Consider the following 22,503-nt stretch of genomic DNA (forward strand, 5'->3'; position numbering starts at 1 on the left):
CTGAATATTGTTTATTTATGCTTTTGTCCCTCAAACGTTTGTACAAACGTGCAAAAACCTCAAACTTGTTGCCAACCTTCGGAAACTAAACTAGGGCATCCTCCAGTCATGTCGTTTGCCAACCCTCCAAAATAATAGGCTACATTTAACACATATCTACTTCCTTTTATGTCTATTACCGCATAGGCCTACTAATGCTTGTTTTGTCCTACATGCAAAGGTAAAATGTATACGCATTTTCCTGTGGATTCTATTTCTAGTATTTTCTTTATCATCCATTAGTTGTTTTTATTGGTTGTTATTGGCTCAAAGTAAAAGTTGCCCTTGAGTTGCAGGGTCAGGGAGATGTCCCTAACCACTGAAGCAGGGATCAATATGTTCTATCCCCCTAATGGTTAAAGTTAGTATTGAGGGGCAGGGTAATCTGGTCCTAAATCAAGGACAACTTCTACCTTGAGCCAATAACAACCAAGGAAATCAACCGATGGACGATAAAGAAAATACTAGAAATATAATCCACAGGGAAATGCGTGATTTGACAGACCACTCTGTATACCTTATCAAGGATCAACATTGATGTGTTTCTGGTCGGGCAGGCTGTGTGTTTCTCCTGTGTCAGGGATTTACACCTGCCCAGCAGCTTCAGTTTCTAAATGTGTCATCTCTTGTTGGCTTTCACTTCCAGGGTTCAGGTCTGCTCTGATAAAAATACTTCGGGTATTTTTGTGAAGCTGGCTCAGTGCTCGAATCCTCAACTAGCATCTCTATCATACACAATCTCAAGTAGCACCTCTATCAGACAGAAATCACTATTCTGGCCAGCAGTTCGTATGACTGGCATGACTTGTAACAGTGCCCAACAACAAGTGAATAGCACTTTGAAAACTCTAATGATGAGCACTCATAGCAGATAGGATGTGGAGGAGTGAATGCCAAAAGGGATGGCAGCTTTCAAGCCAGGGTTGGGTTTTACTCCCGACCCCAGTACTGTATTTCAGTAGGCCCCTACTGTATGTTAGGGTTAAGAGGAAGAAAACCTCCACTACTCCTTTTACATGCAAAATATGATTCATTTCTTGCACTCTGGTGGATCTGCCTTTCTTGTTTTGCAAGAGGTAAATATAGAGAGAAGGAGGGAGGCATGAACTTGTTTAACCCATTCATAGACACTAACTGCCGTTAGTGCCTTTTGAGTGTATTCTGGGGAGTTTTGTTAAGAGATTAAGATGATTAGGATGCTTGTTCTGAACGTTAAAACGCGTCACTTGCGGTAACATTTTGGAAACATGAATCTATCATCGTAATGGCAGGTTCGAGAAAAATTGCCTTTAATAAACATTTCATGCAATTAATACCACACAAATGACAGAAATTACAAGCTAAGAATGGACACATGTAAAATCAAATCCATTTTTTTTTGGTCACATACACATATTTAGCAGATATTGTGGGTGTAGCAAAACACTTGTGTTCCTAGATCCAACAGTGCAGTAGTATCTAAAAACGATTCACAATAATACACACATGTAAAAGAATGGAATTAAGAAATATATAAATATTAGATTGAGCAATGTCAGAGTGGCATTGACTAAAATACAGTAGAATAGGATACAGTATATAAATATGAGATGAGTAAATCAGTATGTAAACATTATTAAAGTGACTAGTGTTCCATAAATTTATATTTAACTAGGCAAGTCAGTTAAGAAGAAATTCTTATTTACAATGATGGCCTAAGAACAGTCTGCCTTGTTCAGGAGCAGAACGACACATTTTTACCTTGTCAGTTCGGGGATTCGATCCACCAACCTTCTGGTTACTAGCCCAATACTCTAACCACTAGGATACCTACCACTTCTGGCCATTAAAGTGGCCAGTGAGTCCAAGTCTATGTATATAGGGCAGCAGGGTTGCGTAACCCTATGTGTTCATCGTATCATATTTCTCCAATCCCAAATCAGTGTGTGTTGTTTGATACGAAACTGTCCCTGTTTGCAAATAATTAAATCTGAGACATCATTAGGAATCTGAGCATGGTACTTTTGAAAGTTAGGCCTACATTCCCACCCCAGACAGAGTAGGCCTACCGACACAGAAAAATTGTCATCTTTAACTGTTGGCTACTCTTGTTTTCCATGGCTTAACCCCTATTTTATGTTAGCTATCCCCTATTTTAGACAAATTGGATTAGAACAATTACTTTTTCTGACTATATCAACCAGTGGAGGCTGATGGGAGGAGCTATAAGTGGACAGGCTCATTGTAATGGCTGGAATGGCATAAACGGAACGGTATCAAACGGTGTCGAACCAGATGTTTGACTCTGTTCCATTTATTCCATTCCAGCCATTACAATGAGCCCATCCTCCTATAGCTCCTCTCACCAGCATCCACTGATATCAACCTTTAGTTTTGTGAACTTAAGAGATGAATCGCCACTTTCACCAACAATGTACGTCCAAAAAGCCTGGCACGCAAGTTTATTAAAATAATGAAAATGGAGAAGAAAAAAAATATAAGCAAATGTTGAGTTTCTCTGTCAAACCCAAACCAAAGCGCCTACAGAAGTTTGCTTCTCCACTTCCTGTGTGGTCATGTGTCTTCCTCTCAGTCTCTGTGCTCCACTCTGTCAAACAGGAAGTCACTCTTTTTGCCTCTACTGTTTTGTCAGAGTTCTCTAGAAGTGACACCAGAGTGACAGGAGCTGCTGAAGTCTGCGTTGGTGCCCGTCTCTCCACTGTTTGACCAGAAATAATAGCAGGAGGAACCATAGAGGAACAATGTTACGGCGTAAACCTTCCAACGCCTCAGAGAAGGAGCAGGTGCAGGAGAAGGTGCAGAAGAAGAAGGTGAGGAGGTTCGGCATGTCTGTGTTTGGATGGGAGGATTGTGTCTGTGAGTAATGATGATACAAAGTACAATGACAAGAGGAGAAGCGCTGTCTGAACACTGCAAAAAAGGGCTTTGGACTGCAACTTTTTTTTCTTCAAAATGAGCAGTGAAAAATCAAGTGAAAAAAATGTTTTTTGCTAAAACGAGAACAACACAACGTGTTCATCTTGTTGATGAATGACCACATGATGGACAGTAATTTAGAGTGCTACTTTCTCTGGCTCATCCCCTTGTACTAACTCAGACACTGATGATGGTGAGAGGCACATTCGCCTATTGTCTGTATGTGCAGCAAACGCTGACAGGTTTTGCAACACAGGCTTAGAAGAAGAAACCTTTGTGGTGACCTGAAAAAATTATTCTGAAACTTAGAACTGAAATAGATGGAAGCCTTGGTTGTCAGGGTTAAAAAGACAGTATTGCTTCTCATGGCACTAAACCTTAGTTCCTCTAATATTGCTGTATGATTCATTGCTATTGGCCATGGATGTAGCAGCTAAGTTCAGTTTGAGTCATACTTAGGCATTTTGTGGCTTCTCGCTCTAAAGCTCTACTGGCTTGGTTGGGTAACAGCTATTCTCCTGTGTTTAACACCAGTGCCCTTGTTTTCCATCTGCATGCATATTCTACGCTTCTATCCAAGTTTCATCATTACACATCTCATCACCTCACTGCTCCTCACCACCATGACACGCAATAGTTGAGAAATAGATAAAGGTCAAACTGAATGCAAAGACTATTGTTCAGGAGCAGATATACTGTATCTGAAAAGTGGGCTTCAGTGGGTTTTGATGCTAGACAAGGCAAATTATTTGCTCCTCAGCAAGATCACCTAATGGATATTAGATGATACTAATGCCTATCATAATAAAATACACAAACTCTATCTTCTCTGAGAAGTTCTTCAGTGGCATCAGGGAGAGACGACATAGACCACTATTGCCACCAAGGCTGTCTAGATACCTGCAGCGATTGGATGCTGACAGTTGCCCAACATGTACCCACATTCTGTGGATTTTTAGATAGGGGCAAGAAGGAGAGGTGGATATGAACATAGGCCATGGTGTCATATGGAAAGTAAAGGCTGCTTAGGGTATAGTGGGGTAAGTTGAGACGCCCTTGTTTCTAGGAAACCATACACACAATGTTTAATAATTTCATGGAGTCTGTGAAGAACAAAACATGAAAAAGGGGTCAGCAAGTTAGGTCCAAAAAAGAGTTAGAGGTTTCAGGATGCATGTTTCTAAAGCATAGTAGATATTTAAATATATTTCTATACATCAGTTGGTGTCTCTAAAAGCTTCAATATGAGGTCCTAAAGCTAGCATGAAAGTCCATCCTTGTACTGTAGCTGTGTGGGTTAATATAGTCCAAATGTTTGCCTTGGGGTAAGTTGAGCCAATAGCAAGTTGAGCAAATTGAAGTTATTTCTTCCCAGGTGTAATGCAAGGCATTATTGCTGGGATATGAGGTAAAAAAAAAAACGGGCCTGGACTATGTTAAATAGTGTTTTAAAAAGTATTAAGTGTTTGTTTGGTGTTAAGCCTGTGTTAATTAAAAGACAAAATGGGGCCTCCCGAGTGGCGCAGCGGTCTAAGGCACTGCTTCGTAGTGCTAGAGGCGTCACTAGAGACCAGGATTCGATCCCGGGCTGTATCACAACCGGCCGTGATCAGGAGTCCCATAGGGCGGCGCACAATTGGCCCAGCGTCGTCCTGGTTAGGGGAGGGTTTGGCCAGGGGGCTTTACTTGGCTCATCGCACTCTAGCAACTCCTTGTGGCAGGTCGGGCGCCTGCACGCTGACCTCTGTCGTCCAGTTGAATGGTGTTTCCTCCGACACATTGGTGCGGCTGGCTTCCGGGTTAAGTGGGCAGGTGTTAAGAAGCGCGGTTTGGCTGGTCATGTTTCGGAGGACACATGACTCGACCTTCGCCTCCCAAGCCCGTTGGGGAGTTGCAGCGAAGAGACAAGATCGAAATAGGGGAGAAAAAGGGGGTGTGATTGCATTGAATGGTGTTTGAAAAATAAATATAGACATGGTTTTAAAAAGGTAGTAGTAATATTTAATTCAGTACAGAAATTTGTAGGCGGCTTAACTTACCCTGTCCGGTGGCTCAACTTGCCCCATATACCCAGGATAAGTTGTGCCAAGAGACCACCTTTTTTGGACAAGTTATGTTTTCAAAACTGTAATGTTTACATTAATTATTATTTCCAGGGATACACAACATCCTGAAATTTTAGGTATGTAGCTTTGTTAGAAAGAATACAATAATTCCCTTCCCTCATCTCTTGACGGAGTGAATGTAAAAAAAATTATTCTCAACTCTGCCCTATCGCTATAGGGAACTCCAAGTGGAAACTGTTCGACCGCATCAACGATTTCTGTATTGATTCTCAGTACAGTATCAAATTGAGAATCAATCATATGTGTAATCACAGATGGGACTATTTTTGATTCATAACTGAAGTGTATAATTAGAGATGAGAACAGATGTAAAGGCTAATTAAGGGGTGTATTGAAATGCATTGGAAAGACTAGAGATGGAGGCATTGAGCAAATAGAAGCATACTAGTCTATAAAACAGCAGACATGACTTCAGCTTTTATCTTTGCCATATTTTGGGAACAGTATTCTATAATGTTATTGACTGCGTCTAAGCTTTGTAGATATGTGTAAGCCGTGTCTCATGCTGCATGCTGGTACAACCTGGTTGGGATCAGCCCACTGTATTGATTAGTGATTCAGGAAAGGTACAAAATGTACTTTTTAATACAGTCACCTTTGGGAGCAGCAGTGTCCTTTTGACCTGTGGTTAGATATTGATCAGGATATACTGTAAGGATACATATCCCATAATATATGACTAAATATCCCATGACGACCTGCCGAGCTAGCGTTATGACTAAGCCTGTCTGATATAGAGATTTATTCTGTGAATCTCGACTGATAAGGACGTGATACCACGTATAGTGAAACATCAGTGTGAAAAGTACTATCTCAGAGTTGATTTCAACCAACAACACAAACAATAAACTCTGTACACAGCTGTTTCTAATGTTCTGAGAAATGTTTATCAGGTACATTTAGTTGAATGTAGGCGCTTCATAAAATAAGAGGAATCGGTTTTGTTAAGTTCTCATTTTATTAAACTTGATGAATCAGAGTTTGTCATTACTGTAAGTGCTCAACAGGAGGCCTGAACCATAACCAGGCCTAAACCCCCAAAGAGTGGCCACAGTGGTATTTTGGCTCTTCTTCTCAGCTGTATCTGATAGTTTCTTCTTCCTCAAATCTAAAAAAAAAAAGTTTCCAAAATGATAAATGCAACCATGTGTTCTCTACTGTATTTAGACATCATGCCAAGGTTCTATCTCCTCCTGGCTCATTGTCTCTATTACAACTGTCCGCGTATTTTACGAGAAGAACTCTCTGGGTGCCAAAATATCGTTTTTAAGACCACATGACTTGAATGTCGAGATTATCTTTTTTATGACTCAAATGTGTATTTCTCTAGGTCTCCCCTACATGAATCATCTGTGTCCTCCCTCTGTCTCCACAGCTCACCCTGCAGAGGTCCAGCAGCTTCAAGGACTTCATGAAGCCCAAGTCCCCAGTAGTGGTGGACAAGGAGTTCAACTTGGACTACACAGTAAGTTCACAGTGAGACTGACTGTCTTTGAACCCGGGTCTCCAGTATGCTGTGTTAGCCCTCTGAGCTAAAGCAATTCTTCAGGCCTTAGGGAAGGTTACATGAGCATGGTTCACCGAACTACCTCTATTAAAAACAAAAGCCTCTCCTGTCTTCCATTGGCAGCCATATGTATTCACATAATCCCATCAGGTTACAGTTTAATAGCAAAAATGGATTAAATAAATACAGGGAGGTTTCACAATTCAATCTCTTAGTTTACTGAAATTCTAAAAGTACTTGTTCCTCGACGGAGGACATACTGGTTAACGTTCATGCAACAACTGAGTTTCAACCATACCCACATTCACACTAAATTGTCTATTGAACACAAAGGGAAAACTGACATCAGTGTTTGAATCTTTAACGATAAATGGAAGTTTGCAGTTCATGCTTCCCAAAAATTGCTAAAAACAAAGAACTGTCGACAACTGATACCAACTATAGCCGAGTTCTGTACTTCCTCAGTTTCACGTTGATGACAATATAATCAAACTTGAATGGATAGCATTTATTTCTCTACTGTATTTTAAAAACAGTACGACTGGAAGTTAGACAGAGGGAGAAGTTTAGAAGAGGTTTTCAACAATGAGAGGAAGTTCAGAGGATGAAGCTTAGAGCTGCGTGTAAATCAAACCACATTGAGAGACAGAAGGACAGAAATACCAGAGCAGGATGTCCTCTGTAAAAGCTAGTCAAGCAGAGAACCGCTGGCTGCTGTGTCTTCCAGACAGTCTGCTGCTTTTCAGCCAGATCTCATTCACTACAACTAATCCACCTCCGGAAATGAATAAATAATGAGATATGCAATGTTCTAATGATTTTGTAGGTGCGTGCGTGCATCCATGCTTTTGTATGTGTTTCTGCATTTATTTTCAAGTTTTGCTCTGTATGTATGTGAGAAATCTGCAGTATGTGTTTACAGCACTTGTGGTGATGTGGTCTGTTGTGCTGAAGATGGGGTTGTAATCTTCCATGTTCACCATACAGCCATACTGACACAGCACTGTAGCCCTGTGGGGAGGAGCTAGTATGACTCACTGTGCCATGCTCTGCTCTTCTCTCTCTCACTGGGCCTTCTGCCGGTGACACACACACAAACTGTCATCACAGCCAAGCTTCACTGAAAGTACTCTCCCCGACACAGCATCCCAATCACTGATTCACGTCACACTGCAATCTGTTTGTGTGTGTGACGCGTGTGCATGAACCATTCTAGAGCACATCATCACACAAGTTACATTGATCACTTACATTTTTGTGTATGAAATCAGTTAGGTTAGGTGTAGGGCTGTTATGGTGACCGTATTACCGCCACACCAGTGGTCATGATCACAGTGAAATTCATGGTCATGGTAACTAGGCTTCTCCAAGCTCTGTTGCTGATGGTCATAAGTAGCCGACCAAACTTGCTTACTGCCTGGTACTCAGCACTCTATTGTTCTTCTAATCACTCTGGCGTCAATGCAAATGTGATCGAAAATCAAATCAAACACTTCATGAGAGCCCATGAACTCATGTTGCGCAACATTTATATAGGCTATGCAATTGCGTGAGAAAAGAGTTGAGATGCCTCTTTAAAAATCCCATCAGCTTTCTAAAGGCTAGGCCTACTATATTTATTTCTCAAGTTTCCTAATGTTAAGCATATTGCTTATCTTTTACAACAGGAGTATAGCCTACCTGGGTGGCATGAAAATGAACCATGGGAAAAGAGTCCTACATTCGCTTTTTAAGTTAATATTTTATATGTATTTTTCCCCCCTGCCCCTGTTGTGTGACCGATGTATGATAATGGTTCATTCTAAATCAAACTAATTTCACAAATATATTATTTAGTAAATGTAAAGACAAGATTAAATTAATAATAGTCTGATGGATGACAATATTAACCTATCACTTATGAATGATGCCCAGCTTGTTCAGTAAGGCAAGAAACAGTGCATTACTTTTTACTTGGCAACTTTTTCAAATCATAGTCGCCCACCTCATGTAGCTTAGCCCATAGTCCTATATGTCTGGATAAGGTTTGTATCACAACTAAGTGACCAAATAACTTCTTAAAATAAGTAGATTCTGGGGCCTCCAGAGTGACGCAGTGGTCTAAGGCACTGCGCTTGAGGCGTCACTACAGACCCGGGTTTGACCCCAGGCTGTGTCACAACCGGCCGTGACCGGGAGACCTATAGGGTGGCGCACAATTGGCTCAGCATCATCCGGGTTATGGGAGGGTTTGGCCGGGGGGGGCTTTACTTGGCTCATCGCGCTCTATCGACTCCTTGTGGTGGGAAGGGCACCTGCAGGCTGACTTCGGTCGTCAGTTGGGTGGCGTTTCCTCCGACATATTGGTGCGGCTGGCTTCCGGGTAAAGTGGGCGGGTGTTAAGAAGCGCGGTTTGGCTGGTCAAATTGGGGGAGTAAAAAATATATAATAATAATAATTAAGCAGAGCCTACCAGTGTAGAGCCTAATTGGCATAGATAGGCCGCACGTGAGTTTCAAGTTTGGGGAAGTCCATTTTCACCATAAAAATGCACCTTTATAATAAAGCATTACATGCATAATTGCATTCGCGGTCACTTTTGAGAACAGTGTTTTCCAGGTAATTGATTGCATTTTGGAACACTTGCGCTTATAGCCTACTGCCGTGTGCACATTGCTGCGCTTATAATGTGAAGAAATAGCCTAATAGTTTAAAAACTTCTTGGTGCACAGATCCCGATTACGGGATCATTTTCCTAAACAACCACTGAATTGCAGAGCGCCAATTCAAAAATAATACTAAAAATATTTATAATCATGGAATCACAAGTGAAATATACCAAAACACAGCTTAGCTTGTTGTTAATCCACCTACCGTGTCAGATTTTGAAAATATGCTTTACAGCGAAAGCAATCCAAGCGTTTGTGAGTGTATCAATCAATGCTACAACAGCTAGCCTTAATTAGCTTGGTCACGAAAGTCAGAAAAGCAATAAAATTAATCGCTTACCTTTGATAATCTTCGGATGTTTGCACTCACGAGACTCCCAGTTACACAATAAATGTTATTTTTGTTCGATAAATATTAGTTTTATAACAAAAAAACGCCATTTGGGTTGCGTGTTATGTTCAGAAAACCACAGCCTCGTTCCGTTCCTGAAAGGCAGACAAATTCCCAAAAGTATCCGTAATGTTCGTAGAAACATGTCAAACGTTCAGGTTATACATACACTTATGTTTTGTTCGAAAATGTGCATATTTAGAGCTGAAATCAGTGGTTATACATTGTGCTAACGTAGCTACTTTTTCCCACAACGTCCGGATTTTTTTCTGACACTTTTTCTGACACACATATTCTGACCAAATAGCTATTCATAAACATAACTAAAAAATACATGTTGTATAGGAAATGATAGATACACTAGTTCTTAATGCAATCGCCGTGTTAGAATTCTAAAAATAACTTCATTACGACATCCAGCTTAGGTATGGCGAGAGAGTACCCAAAAGCTGGGCGCAAACGACTAGTTCACATGTTCGACAGATATATGAAATAGCATCATAAAATGGGTCCTACTTTTGCTGATCTTCCATCAGAATGTTGTACAAGGTGTCCTTTGTCAAGAACAATCGTTGTTTGGATTTAGAACGTCCTTTTTCCCTCTTGAATTAGCAAGCGCACTAGCCAAGTGGCGCGAAGCTCTCCTTTCTGAACAAAGGCACACAACGCAACACGCCTAACGTCCCGAATAAATTTCAAAAATCTAATAAAACTATATTGAAAAAACATACTTTACGATGATATTGTCACATGTATCAAATAAAATCAAAGCCGGAGATAGTAGTCGCCTATAACGAAAGCTTTTCAGAAGGCAATTCCAGGTCCAACCTCGCGCCTTCCTGAAAACAGGAAATGGGTGACACGTCATTCCAAGAGGATTCATTCCACTTCAGACCAAGATAAACACTCTATTTCTTCTCTCACTGCCTCTTGACATCCAGGGGAAGGTGTATGACGTGCATGTATACTAATACGTATCATGCCCATTTATAGGCAGGACCTAGAAGAGAGCGTCGATTTCAGATTTTCCACTTCCTGGTCAGGAAGTTTGTGCCAAATGAGTTCTGTTTTACTCACAGATATAATTCAAACGGTTTTAGAAACTAGAGAGTGTTTTCTATCCAATAGTAATAATAATATGCATATTGTACGAGCAAGAATTGAGTACGAGGCCGTTTAAATTGGGCACGTTTTTCCCTCAAAGTGAAAACAGCGCCCTCTGTCCTCAACAGGTTTTAAGAGAGTGGTTGTATTACTTTGGGATCTATCGCATCCCACAACTGTCCCAGAGCATGTTTGGAATATTATTTCTCGCACAGAGGGACAAGGTGACCAATAGAATAGGTACATTTTGTACTATGGGGGATAGCAGATTGACATAGGCTAGTGCTTTTGCTGTTCGTAAGGTCTACTCATCTTGTTGGCTGACAAAAAGTAAATGTGGACAGTTCTTCTCACATTTTCAATATGCGCCTCGGAATTCGATAAGGAGGACACGCACAGTTGCGTCCCAGATGTGTCTGTCTGCACTTGTAGCCTACTTCGGAGCTGAGATGCCTGTGAGAAGGACCAGATCACGTGATGGACATTGGCTAATTAACAAATAAGGCACAAGGGGTTGTGGTATATGGCTTAATACCACGGCTAAGGGCTGTTCTTAGGCACGATGCAACTGCTATTATAAACTGTTTACCGATGTAATTAGAACAATAAAAATACATGTTTTGTCATGCCCGTGGTATGTGGTCTGATATATCACGGCTGTCAGCCAATCAGCATTCAGAGCTCAAACCATCCAGTTTATAATAAGAATTGAGATACCTGAGAGAGCCATGTGAGAGAGGTGCTTTGAAGCACAACGATTGGCAGCCGGGAGAAGGGAATTCTAATTATTATATTCAGACCAAGAGCACAACGGCCACTTTGGCCACAAAAGGCATGGATTTTTTAAAGGGGCATTATGGCCACACAAGGGGGATGCCGCCAGGAAATTCGAGGCCTGGTGAGAATATTATCAAGTGCTTGTCAAATTGTGAATGAGAGACTGATGAAGTGTGTGTAGCCTGCACAAGAAACAAAGCAGAGCTTTGCATGCAACTTTTCAAATCACCATTAGAGTAGCATCATGCAGCCTTAGAATGTATTCAATTGTATTGTTCATACTATAAAATATAAAATAATGCCATGGAATTCTAAGCAAATCTTGTCTTCTAAATGAACTACTGTAGCTCACAATATGGTATAGCCAGATCCGGGCCTTTATAAAAGGGCATCTCAGAGTATGCTAATCTGTTTTTCTGAAATAGACGACTTTTTTTTTTTTTTTGCATTTTCCAATTAACAACATTCAAGACAAACGTGAAAAGATATTAGACAACAATAGGACAAAGTGACAATAACAGATGAGCATAACAAAGAAAGAAAAAATAAAACAAATTCTAATTATATATACAAACATACAATAAAAAAAATATATAATGAGACATTGGATCATATGGTCACCTGCCGTAGGCTACATATTATACGTTACGTGTGAAACATTATATAAGGATAATATAGAGATTCATTCAATGTGATGTGGGGGGAGATTCTCCATATAGTCAATAAAAGGTTGCCAAATTCTGTAAAATGTATTTAACTTATTCCTCAAGCGGTAAGTAATTTTCTCCAGTGGGATACAACTATTAACTTCTGATAGCCACATTGCAACTGGCAGGGGGGAATCCAATTTCCATTTCAAGGCGATACATTTCTTGGCAATCGCTAGCAATATTTCTGTTAGCTTTATAGTATGGCTTTGCCTAAGATTGGTGTTAATAAAGTTGCCCAGTAGACTACATTTTATTCATGTCATGTTTCTTTAGACTTGTCTGAAATAAAGAATGGATTTGTTGTGATGGTGTAGGTTATTTTAATAGGATTTATTAGACTTTTAAAATGTATGCTAGATGTTCCAAAGGTCTGCATCAGTGGCTTATGCATGGAAGACAGGAGATGCTAAACCTGTTTATGTTAATTAACGCTCAATTACCGTGAGACCGGCAGCTATTTGCTTGACAATCCCCGGCTGACATAACTTAATGACCGCCACAGCCCTAGTTAGGTGACCCTGTGCACTTCATTTGTGATCCACATAGATAAAAACAGCACACAACACCCACATCTTGCAAAGACAAACTTAAGTAAATGTTGAAATGGTAAACAAAATGAACCTTTTAGGTGCCAGAGGATATGCCTGTGGACGATGCAGTGAAGAGTGGCAGTAAGCAGGGGAAGAAGTCGTGGCGTAACGTCATCTCACGCACCATGACCCGCAAAACTTCCAAGACGGTACAGAAGGCCCTGGCAGAGGAGGGGGTAAGTGTAGCGTGATATACTACAGTGCCCATAATGCTATATGGTTTGGTCTTACCAAAGATCGTTCCAAAGCTTACAACGTGATGTCTGTCTCCTTACCAATAAATCATCATAACTGACAGGTTGTCTAATAAAATGGCAATTAAACTCAGAAAAAAAAGAAACGGCCCTTTTTTCAGGACCCTGTCTTTCAAAGATAATTCGTAAAAATCCAAATAACTTCCCAGATCTTCATTGTAAAGGGTTTAAACACTGTTTCCCATGCTTGTTCAATGAACCATAAACAATTAATGAACATGCACCTGTGGAACGGTTGTTAAGACACTAACAGCTTACAGACGGTAGGCAATTAAGGTCACTAAAGAGGCCTTTCTACTGATTCTGAAAAACACCAAAAGAAAGATGCACAGGGTCCCTGCTCATCTGCGTGAACGTGCCTTAGGCATGCTGCAAGGAAGCATGAGGACTGCAGATGTGGCCAGGGCAATACATTGCAATGTCCGTACTGTGAGACGCCTAAGACAGCGCTACAGGGATACAGGATGGAGAGCTGATCGTCCTCGCAGTGGCAGACCACATGTAACAACACCTGTACAGGATCGGTACATCTGAACATCACACCTGCTGGACAGGTACAGGATGGCAACAACAACTGCTCGAGTTACACCAGGAACGCACAATCCCTCCATCAGTGCTCAAACTGTCCGCAATAGGCTGAGAGAGGCTGGACTGAGGGCTTGTAGGCCTGTTGTAAGGCAGGTCCTCACCAGACATCACCGGCAACAACGTCGCCTATGGGCACAAACCCACCGTCGCTGGACCAGACAGGACTGGCAAAAAGTGCTCTTCACTGACGAGTCACAGTTGTCTCACCAGGGGTGATGGTCGGATTCGCGTTTATCGTCGAAGGAATGAGCGTTACACCGAGTCCTGTACTCTGGAGCGGGATTGATTTGGAGGTGGAGGGTCCGCCGTGGTCTGGGGCGGTATGTCACAGCATCAACAGACTGAGCTTGTTGTCATTGCAGGCAATCTGAATGCTGTGCGTTACAGGGAAGACATCCTCCTCCCTCATGTGGTACTCTTCCTGCAGGCTCATCCTGACATGACACTCCAGCATGACAATGAAATTCCATAATTTGGTGTTTTGTTGATGGTGGTGGAAAACGCTGTCTCCGGCACCGCTACAGAATCTCCCATAAGTGTTCAATTGGGTTGAGATCTGGTGACTGAGACGGCCATGGCATATAGTTTTCATGCTCATCAAACCATTCAGTGACCACTTGTTATCTGTGGATGGGGGCATTGTCATCCTATGAGGGCATAGCCATGGTAGATAAAATAATTGCCTGCCCAGAATGTTTATACATGACCCGAAGCGTGATGGGATGTTGATTGCTGAATTAACTCAGGAACCACACCTGTGTGGAAGCACCTTCTTTCAATATACATTGTATCCCTCATTAACTCAAGTGTTTCCATTATTTTGGCAGTTACCTGTGTCTAAATACTGTACACCTTTATATGAATATTTTCAAAAGGTTGATAGTGCCTCCCCCTAGTGGTCACATTTCAAATAGCATCCAAACAAAGGCTTTCACAACTAACTCATTCTACCAGTGGTGTAAAGTACTTTAGTACTTGAAAGTATTTTTACTTAAGTCGTTTTTTTGGGTATCTCCCGAAATAAAACATTTTTTTCAAGTGGCGCAGCAGTCTAAGGCACTACATCTCAGTGCTAGAGGCTTCTCTACAGACCCTGGTTCGATTCCAGGCTGTATCACAACTGGCTGTGATTGGGACTCCCATAAGGCGTCGCACAATTGGCCCAGTGTTGTTTGGGTTTGGCTGGGGTAGGCCGTCATTGTAAATAAGAATTTCTTAACTGACTTGCCTAGATAATTAAATAAATGAAACAATTACAATGTACTTTCTACTCCATACATTTTCCCTGACACCCAAAAGTACTTGTTAAATTTTTTATGCTTAGCCGGACAGACAAATTGTCCAATTCACACACTTACAAAGAGAACATGTCGTCATCCCTACTGCCTTTGATCTGGCGGACTCACTAAACACACATGCTTTTGTAAATTACATCTGAGTGTTGGCCATAGCACCATTTTCTTGTTCGGAAAGTGAGCCGTCTGCTTTTTCTAAATGTAAGGAATTTGAAATGATTTATTCTTTTACTTTTGATACTTAAGTCTATTTAGAACCAAATACTTTTAGACTTTTACTCAAGTAGTATTTTACTGGGTGACTTTTACTTGAGTCATTTTCTATTAAGGTATCTTTACTTTTACTCAAGTATGACAATTGGGTATTTTTTGCACCACTGACAAGGCTACGCTACAGCACAGTATACTTTGGAGTGACTTTTCTAATGTGGGGTCCCCAGACAGCTGTCTGTGGGTGTACTATAGCCCCATGTTAGGGCCAAGAGATATAAACTAAATATATGTATATACACAACACACTTTATTTATATAACGAATATATGTCTATGGTTAGGGCATATTTTGACCTGGAGGCTCTGTCTGTTGTTGAACACCTAAATAATATCCTTTATGTATACAGGGGGAAAGTGGTGAGGAGAGTTCCCTGTCTCCCACCACAGACTGGATGTCAGGCCTGACAGCAGGCAATAGGACATCTGTGTGCTCCAATGGCTCCGAGGACACTGTCCACAGCCCCATCTCTCACCAGCTCTCTGGGTGTAAGTTAAGATAGGTTAAATAAACTATATCTAACCAAGCCAAGTATCTAACCAAGCCAAGTGATTTCCAGTGATTGTCTGACTATGGGTGTTGTGTATTACAACAGGTGGGGACCGCCAGAGCCTGGACAGTGGCTACAGCCAGAGAGACAGCATGAGGCTGGAGGAGACCAGTCCTCCCTACACAGGCCCTTTCTGTGGTCGTGCTCGTGTCCACACAGACTTCATCCCCAGCCCCTATGACATAGAGTCCCTCAAGCTCCAAGTAAGTAGCTTGGTTTAACCAGACTGATGGTCCACTTAGCCTCTTTGGGCTAGGCGTGCCGCTAGCGCCCCACCTCGACAACATCCGGTGAAATTGCAGAGCGCGAAATTCAAAATACAAAATTCGTAATATTTAACGTTCATGAAAATACAAGTGTCTTACATCGTTTAAAAGCATAACTACTTGTTAATCCAGCCACTTTGTCAGATTTCAAAAAGGCTTTACGGCAAAAGCACACCATGCGATTATCTGAGGACAGCGCCCCGCATACAAACGTATTAAACATTTTCCAACCAAGCAGAGGCATCACGAAAGTTAGAAATGGCGATAAAATAAATCACTTACCTTTGAAGATCTTCCTCTGTTTGCAATCCAAAGGGTCCCAGCTACATCACAAATGGTCCTGTTGTTCAATAAAGTCCTTCTTTATATCCCAAAAAAGTAAGTTTAGTTGGCGCGCTTGACTCAGTAATCCACCGGTTTTCCTCGTTCAAAATGCATACAAATGAATCCCGAAAGTTACCAATAAACTTCGTCCAAACAAGTCAAACAATGTTTCTAATCAATACTCAGGTACCCTGATATGTAAATAAATGCAAATATTTAAGAAGGAGAATAGTATGTTCATTACCAGAGATAAATAACGAAGTGCGCGCCCTCACCGATGCGCTCCACAACACTACAGCCAAAATGGGAGCCACATACAAAAACTACAAATTCTAGCTAATTTTTCAAAAAACAAGTCTGAAACTCTTTCTAAAGACTGTTGACATCTACTGGAAGCCCTAGGAACTGCAATCTGGGAGGTATTCCATTCATATTCCCATAGACAGCCATTATAATGAGTGGTGAGCTCAAAAAAATAAAATCCCGGATGGATTCTCCTCGGGTTTTTGCCTGCTATATCAGTTCTGTTATACTCACAGACATTATTTTAACAGTTTTGGAAACTTTAGAGTGTTTTCTATCCAATACTACCAAGTATATGCATATCCTAGCTTCTGGGCCTGAGTAACAGGCAGTTTACTTTGGGCACGTCAGTCATCCGAACTTCCGAATACTGCCCACTAGCCGCATTCAGACTGGTTTAACCAGGCTACCAAGTAAGGCCCTCCTGAAAGAACTTGTTAACAGATTGTGAAATAAAATAATGATTCCTTAGTCATCCTCCATGGCTGAATCTATATGGGGGCCAATTGTACTGAGCGCTGACCAGATTAGACATGTAGCTATTATTAGAGTAGCTCAGTGAAGTATAGAATTACACAGACCGACTTCACATACTGTATACCACAAAATGTATGTGATCATATACTACTTAACTGGAATGCAGATAATGCTTGGATCGAGGTAGTCATCCACTGTTTCTCCTGCAGAAAGGTGACAGAACCACTTCACATAATACTACAAAATGTACAGTGCCTTCAGAAAGTATTCATACCCCTTGACTTAATCCACATTTTGTTGTTGCAGCCTGAATTCAAAACGGATTATATATATATGTTTTTCTCTCACCCATCTACTCACAATACCCTATAATGACAAAGTAAAAACATGTTTTTAGAAATTTCTGCAAATGTATTAAATTAAATTACACGTAGTCCCCCTGTGGCCAATTCAATTGTTTGGACAGGATTTAGAAAGAAACACACCTGTCTATATTAGGTCCCACAGTTGACATTGCATGTCGGAGCAGAAACTATACCATGAAGTCCAAGGAACTGTCTGTAGATCTCCGAGATAGAATTGTGATGATGCATATATCTGGGTAAGGGTATAAAACAATTTCTAGAGTGTTGAAAGTTTCCAAGAGCACAGTGGTCTTCCTAATTGGGAAATTGAAAAGAGTATTGAACTACCCAGACTCAGCCTAGAGCTGGCCGTACGACCTAACTGAGCTACCGGGCAAGAAGGAACTTGGCCAGGGAGGTGACCAAGGACCCATGACCACTCTGACAGAACTTGGCTGGGATGGGAGGACCTGCCAGAAGGACAACAGGCCAATGGGCTTTATGGGAGAGTGGCCAGACACTCCTGAGAAAAAGGCTCATGACGGCACATGAGAGATTCTGTGGTCTGAAGAAAACCAGGCACAGCTCATCACCCGTCTAACACCATCCCTACCATGAAACATGGTGGTGGCAGCATCATGCTATGGGGATGCTTGTCAGTTGCAGGGCCTGGGAGACTGGTAGGGATAGAGGGAACAATGAATGGAGCTAAATACAGACAAATCCTTGATGAGAACTTTCTTCCGATTGCAAATTACCTTAGACGGGGAGAAGATTTACGTTCCAACATGACAATGACCTCAAGTATACAGCCAAAGCAATGCTAGAACAAGAATGTGAAAGCCCTTGAGTGGCCCAGCCAAAACCCCAGACTTGAATCCCATTGGAAATCTATGGAAAGACTTGAAGATTGCTATTCAATGCCACTCCCCATCTAACTTAAAGCTGCAATATGTCACTTTTTGGGTGAACTGACCAGTTATAGATCTGTCATTCTCATTGAAAGCAAGTCTAAGAAGCAGTAGATCTGTTCTATGTGCACTATTTCTATGCTTCCCGTTCTTAAGTTTCATTTTTGCATTTTTTTTAATTAAGATTTTTTAAATTTTATTTTAAATTTTATCCCCTTTTCTCCCCAATTTTCGTGGTATCCAATCGCTAGTAATTACTATCTTGTCTCATCGCTACAACTCCCGTACGGGCTCGGGAGAGACGAAGGTCGAAAGCCATGTGTCCTCCGAAGCACAACCCAACCAAGCCGCACTGCTTCTTAACACCGCACTGCTTCTTCCTCCAACCCGGAAGCCAGCCACACCAATGTGTCGGAGGAAACACCGTGCACCTGGCCCCCTTGGTTAGCGCGCACTGCGCCCGGCCCGCCACAGGAGTCGCTGGAGCGCGATGAGACAAGGATATCCCTACCGGCCAAACCCTCCCTAACCCGGACGACGCTAGGCCAATTGTGCGACGCCCCACGGACCTCCCGGTCGCGGCCGGCTGCGACAGAGCCTGGGCGCGAACCCAGAGACTCTGGTGGCGCAGCTAGCACTGCGATGCAGTGCCCTAGACCACTGCGCCACCCGGGAGGCCCCCATTTTTGCATCTTTTACTTACGGTTTTGTACACCAGCTTATGGAAAATATATTTCACTGCGGTTAAGATGGTACAATGATTCTCTACACTATACTTGCTTGTTATGTCATATAAACTGAAATTAGCTATACTATTATCATTTTAGCAACCAGGAAATGGCAGAGTTAACAGAGCTTGAGAATATCTGCAAGGAAGAAAGGGGAGAAAATCCCCAAATCTAGATGTGTGAAGCTGACACAGACATACCAAAGATGACTCAAAGCTATTATCGCCGTCAAAGGTGCTTCTACAAAGTATTGACTCAGAGTGTGTGAATACTTATGTAAATTAGATTTTTGTATTTCATTTTCAACTAATTTGCTAAATAATCTAAACATGTTTTCACTTTGTCATTATGTGGTGTTGTGTGTAGATGGGTGAGAAAAAAATCTGTCATCCATTATTTAATTCAGGCTGTAACATAACAAAATGTGGAATAAGTCAAAGGGTATGAATACTTTCTGAAGGCACTGTATGTGGTCACATTGTATTATATATCGAGTTTGAATCGAGGTATTCATCATCCACTATTTCTCCTGCAGAAAGGTGACATCATTCAGATCATTGAGAAGGACCCGGTGGGCACATGGACAGGGAAGCTCAACAACAAGGTGGGCACCTTCAAGTTCATCTATGTCAACATCTTACCGGACGAGGCCACACCGCCCATGAGGAAAATGTGCTCCAGCAAGAACCGCTTCTCCAAGGCCAAAAACAAGCCCCAGACCCTGGAGGAAGTTCTGGAGAGGATCGGTCTCACCGTAAGACAGTCATATCCTCTTAATCTCATACAGATTCAAATAGACAATTGGCTTAGAGAACGCAATCAAAGAGCAATCATTATTAACTTAGATCAGTTCAGATTTGGAAAAGGATTAAACAGAGTGCTGTATAAAGACATTAGTGAAACTGGATAAGTATCTGACAACGCATCTCATATAATTGCGTTGCATTCGAAGCTCTCAGAAATCCCTGTCAAATAAACAACATTTATTTTTGGATTATTGTGCAATACTAATGCTAATGTGATGATTCTCTCTGTTGTTCAGGAGCTGGGCTCTTTGCTGTCTATGCACGGCTTCCAAAGCCTGGAGGACTTTGGCGGGCTGAAGGAGTCCCACCTCAACGAACTCAACATCACAGATGCTGAGCAACGTACCAAGATTCTGACTGCTACTGAGCTGCTGCGTGACTGTAGGTCCACACTCATTTCCATATAATAACATACTAGATCACACAAGAAACACTATAGGGGGCCCATGATTACAAAGTAATCACAGAAAAACTAAGCACACAGATGCAATGCTTTACTACAGGTAGATGATGCCATAATGTACCTGTAAGCGATCACCCCATTGTATGTATTCATTTCTCATTTACATGGGAGCATAGCCTCCTATGTGGTACTTCAAGATGTAATGTGATGCAGGACATTTTCAGCAAATCCAGTGCCATCTTCAGCTTTCTCTCCTTTCTTGGAAAATTGTTACCTAATTAGCTTAATTTCATGAGCCAAACTGTACAGTAAAGGTACAACATTCCACTCACAAGTTACTGCATTGTCCTGTAGGAAACCCCATTTGGCCCTCATAAACACTTTGATATGGGAGCTCTCTTCCCTCCAGTCAGATAATTAGCCCTCATTTAAACACCTGTTTCCGACCAGTTATGATCCATATCATTATGGCTGTTTCCTCTGTTCTGAACATAACTGCTTGATTGGCTGTTAGCCTGAGGGGCTAGCAGCTTCACCGTGCTTCCCTGTTTTAATTACGTACACTACGACTGGGATTCAAACTAACCACACTGCGCTGACGTCGCACTGCACTTGACTTTAAAGGCAATTTCCCTGACATTAGAGGCACATACATACTGAAACAATGCATTTGGACCAAAACTGAAATTGATGGGATCGTTATCTACGCTGTATTGATGCTGATGATTGTTTTGTCTTTGTCCAACTCAGCGGATGACGAGTCTGAGCCAGAGGAGGAGGGAAGTAGCACTGAGGAGAAGGGTGACGTACCCAGGGACTCTGGCTGCTTCGAGAGCACAGAGAACATGGAGAACGGGCGCCATGAACCAGAGGGAGAGCCTGGTATGGAGCAGAAGTCTAACCAGGAGCCAGAGCAGCAACAGAGCGAGGATGATCAGCTGAGTTCTGTTGAGGAGCAACTGCAGGAGCTTACAGTGGATGAGGAGATCTCCTGAGAACTGAAGAGAACCTTGGTTGGTTGACTTTACTAATGGACATTTATCAAAAGCCAACGACAATTGGTTGATTTATTCAAACCATCAGAATAGTGATGAAATCAGGATTAAGCCATATATACTGCAAGGGAGTGTCTTTTAATTTGTTGCCCCCATACTTTTGAAACAAAAGAGCCATAGGGACTGCAACCGTAGCATGCGCTCCACCAGTAACTATTGAAAATGTTTTGGAAGAATGCAAGACCTTTGAAAGTATCTATTTTTTGTTGAAAGCTTGGTGTGGTCAGGCTGTAAATACAAAAGTGTTATCCTTTTCCCTGATACCATGGCATTTGAGCAGCTCTGAGTGGATTTTATATATACTGAGAGAATTAATATCATCTTTCCAGGGCAATATTAAGACGCTATTAAGGGCATAAAAACTGTAATATTCTTCTGTGTGTTTCGGACTTGATATAGTCACGCAATTCCTATTTCCATCAATGGACAGGTAAGAAATTACTTTCCTGTGTCTTTTTCTTAATCCTTTATTCTTTCATCTTTAATCTATTACTTTTGAACATTTTAGGTATTTTAATTTGAAATGTTTTCAATGTGTAATGCTTTTGCTTGAATGTTTTTTTTTTTTGTTCAACCGTTATTTTGGAAATAGACAACCAATTCTTGAATATGACCTATGAATGAATGTTTCGATAGTATGTGGACTGTATATAACGTTTTAGACATTTGACAGCACCAAAGTCATATCTCATGTGTTCAGAGTTGCTGTATATTTGGTTTGACCTTTTTGTTGTGTTGATCAAAGTTAATATCTGTATGTCTGTCATAGTTGTTAAGTTGACTTTTCTGTATTCAATTTGAAATAAAACACATTTTTATACCAGTGTAGATTATTAAAATAACTGATTGTGATCATATCTTCCTGGCCACCTCCGAAAAAAGGAATTGATTGGTTGGATAGGCTATGGCGATCATGACATCAGCCGGTCAGGAACAAGGGCAGGGGTAAAAATACATGTCATCTGTATGCGCTTGAATAGTGAATGGAGGCCACTGGCTAATCCAGTTATTTCTCTCCACCCATCAACCCATAGCTTCTGTGCGACAGATGATATTCTGCCCAAACTCTGCATGCCATTGGCTGTCTAACCCTGTTCCTGTAGCTTCCCAGTGCTTAATTT

The 22,503-nt window shown here is 41.5% G+C and overlaps 1 protein-coding gene across 1 annotated transcript; it reads left to right on the forward strand.

Moving 5' to 3' along the window:
* The first annotated feature begins 2,683 nt into the window (after positions 1-2,683).
* Positions 2,684-22,185, forward strand: sash3 (SAM and SH3 domain containing 3). Its single transcript, XM_039011764.1, has 8 exons — positions 2,684-2,849; positions 6,457-6,546; positions 12,847-12,984; positions 15,565-15,703; positions 15,811-15,968; positions 19,654-19,872; positions 20,161-20,305; positions 21,078-22,185. The coding sequence occupies exons 1-8, from the start codon at positions 2,781-2,783 to the stop codon at positions 21,320-21,322; spliced, it is 1,203 nt and encodes a 400-aa protein (XP_038867692.1). The 5' UTR covers positions 2,684-2,780; the 3' UTR covers positions 21,323-22,185.
* The last annotated feature ends 318 nt before the right edge of the window (positions 22,186-22,503 follow it).

Source organism: Salvelinus namaycush, chromosome 17, assembly GCF_016432855.1.
Source record: "Salvelinus namaycush isolate Seneca chromosome 17, SaNama_1.0, whole genome shotgun sequence".
Lineage (NCBI taxonomy): Eukaryota > Metazoa > Chordata > Actinopteri > Salmoniformes > Salmonidae > Salvelinus > Salvelinus namaycush.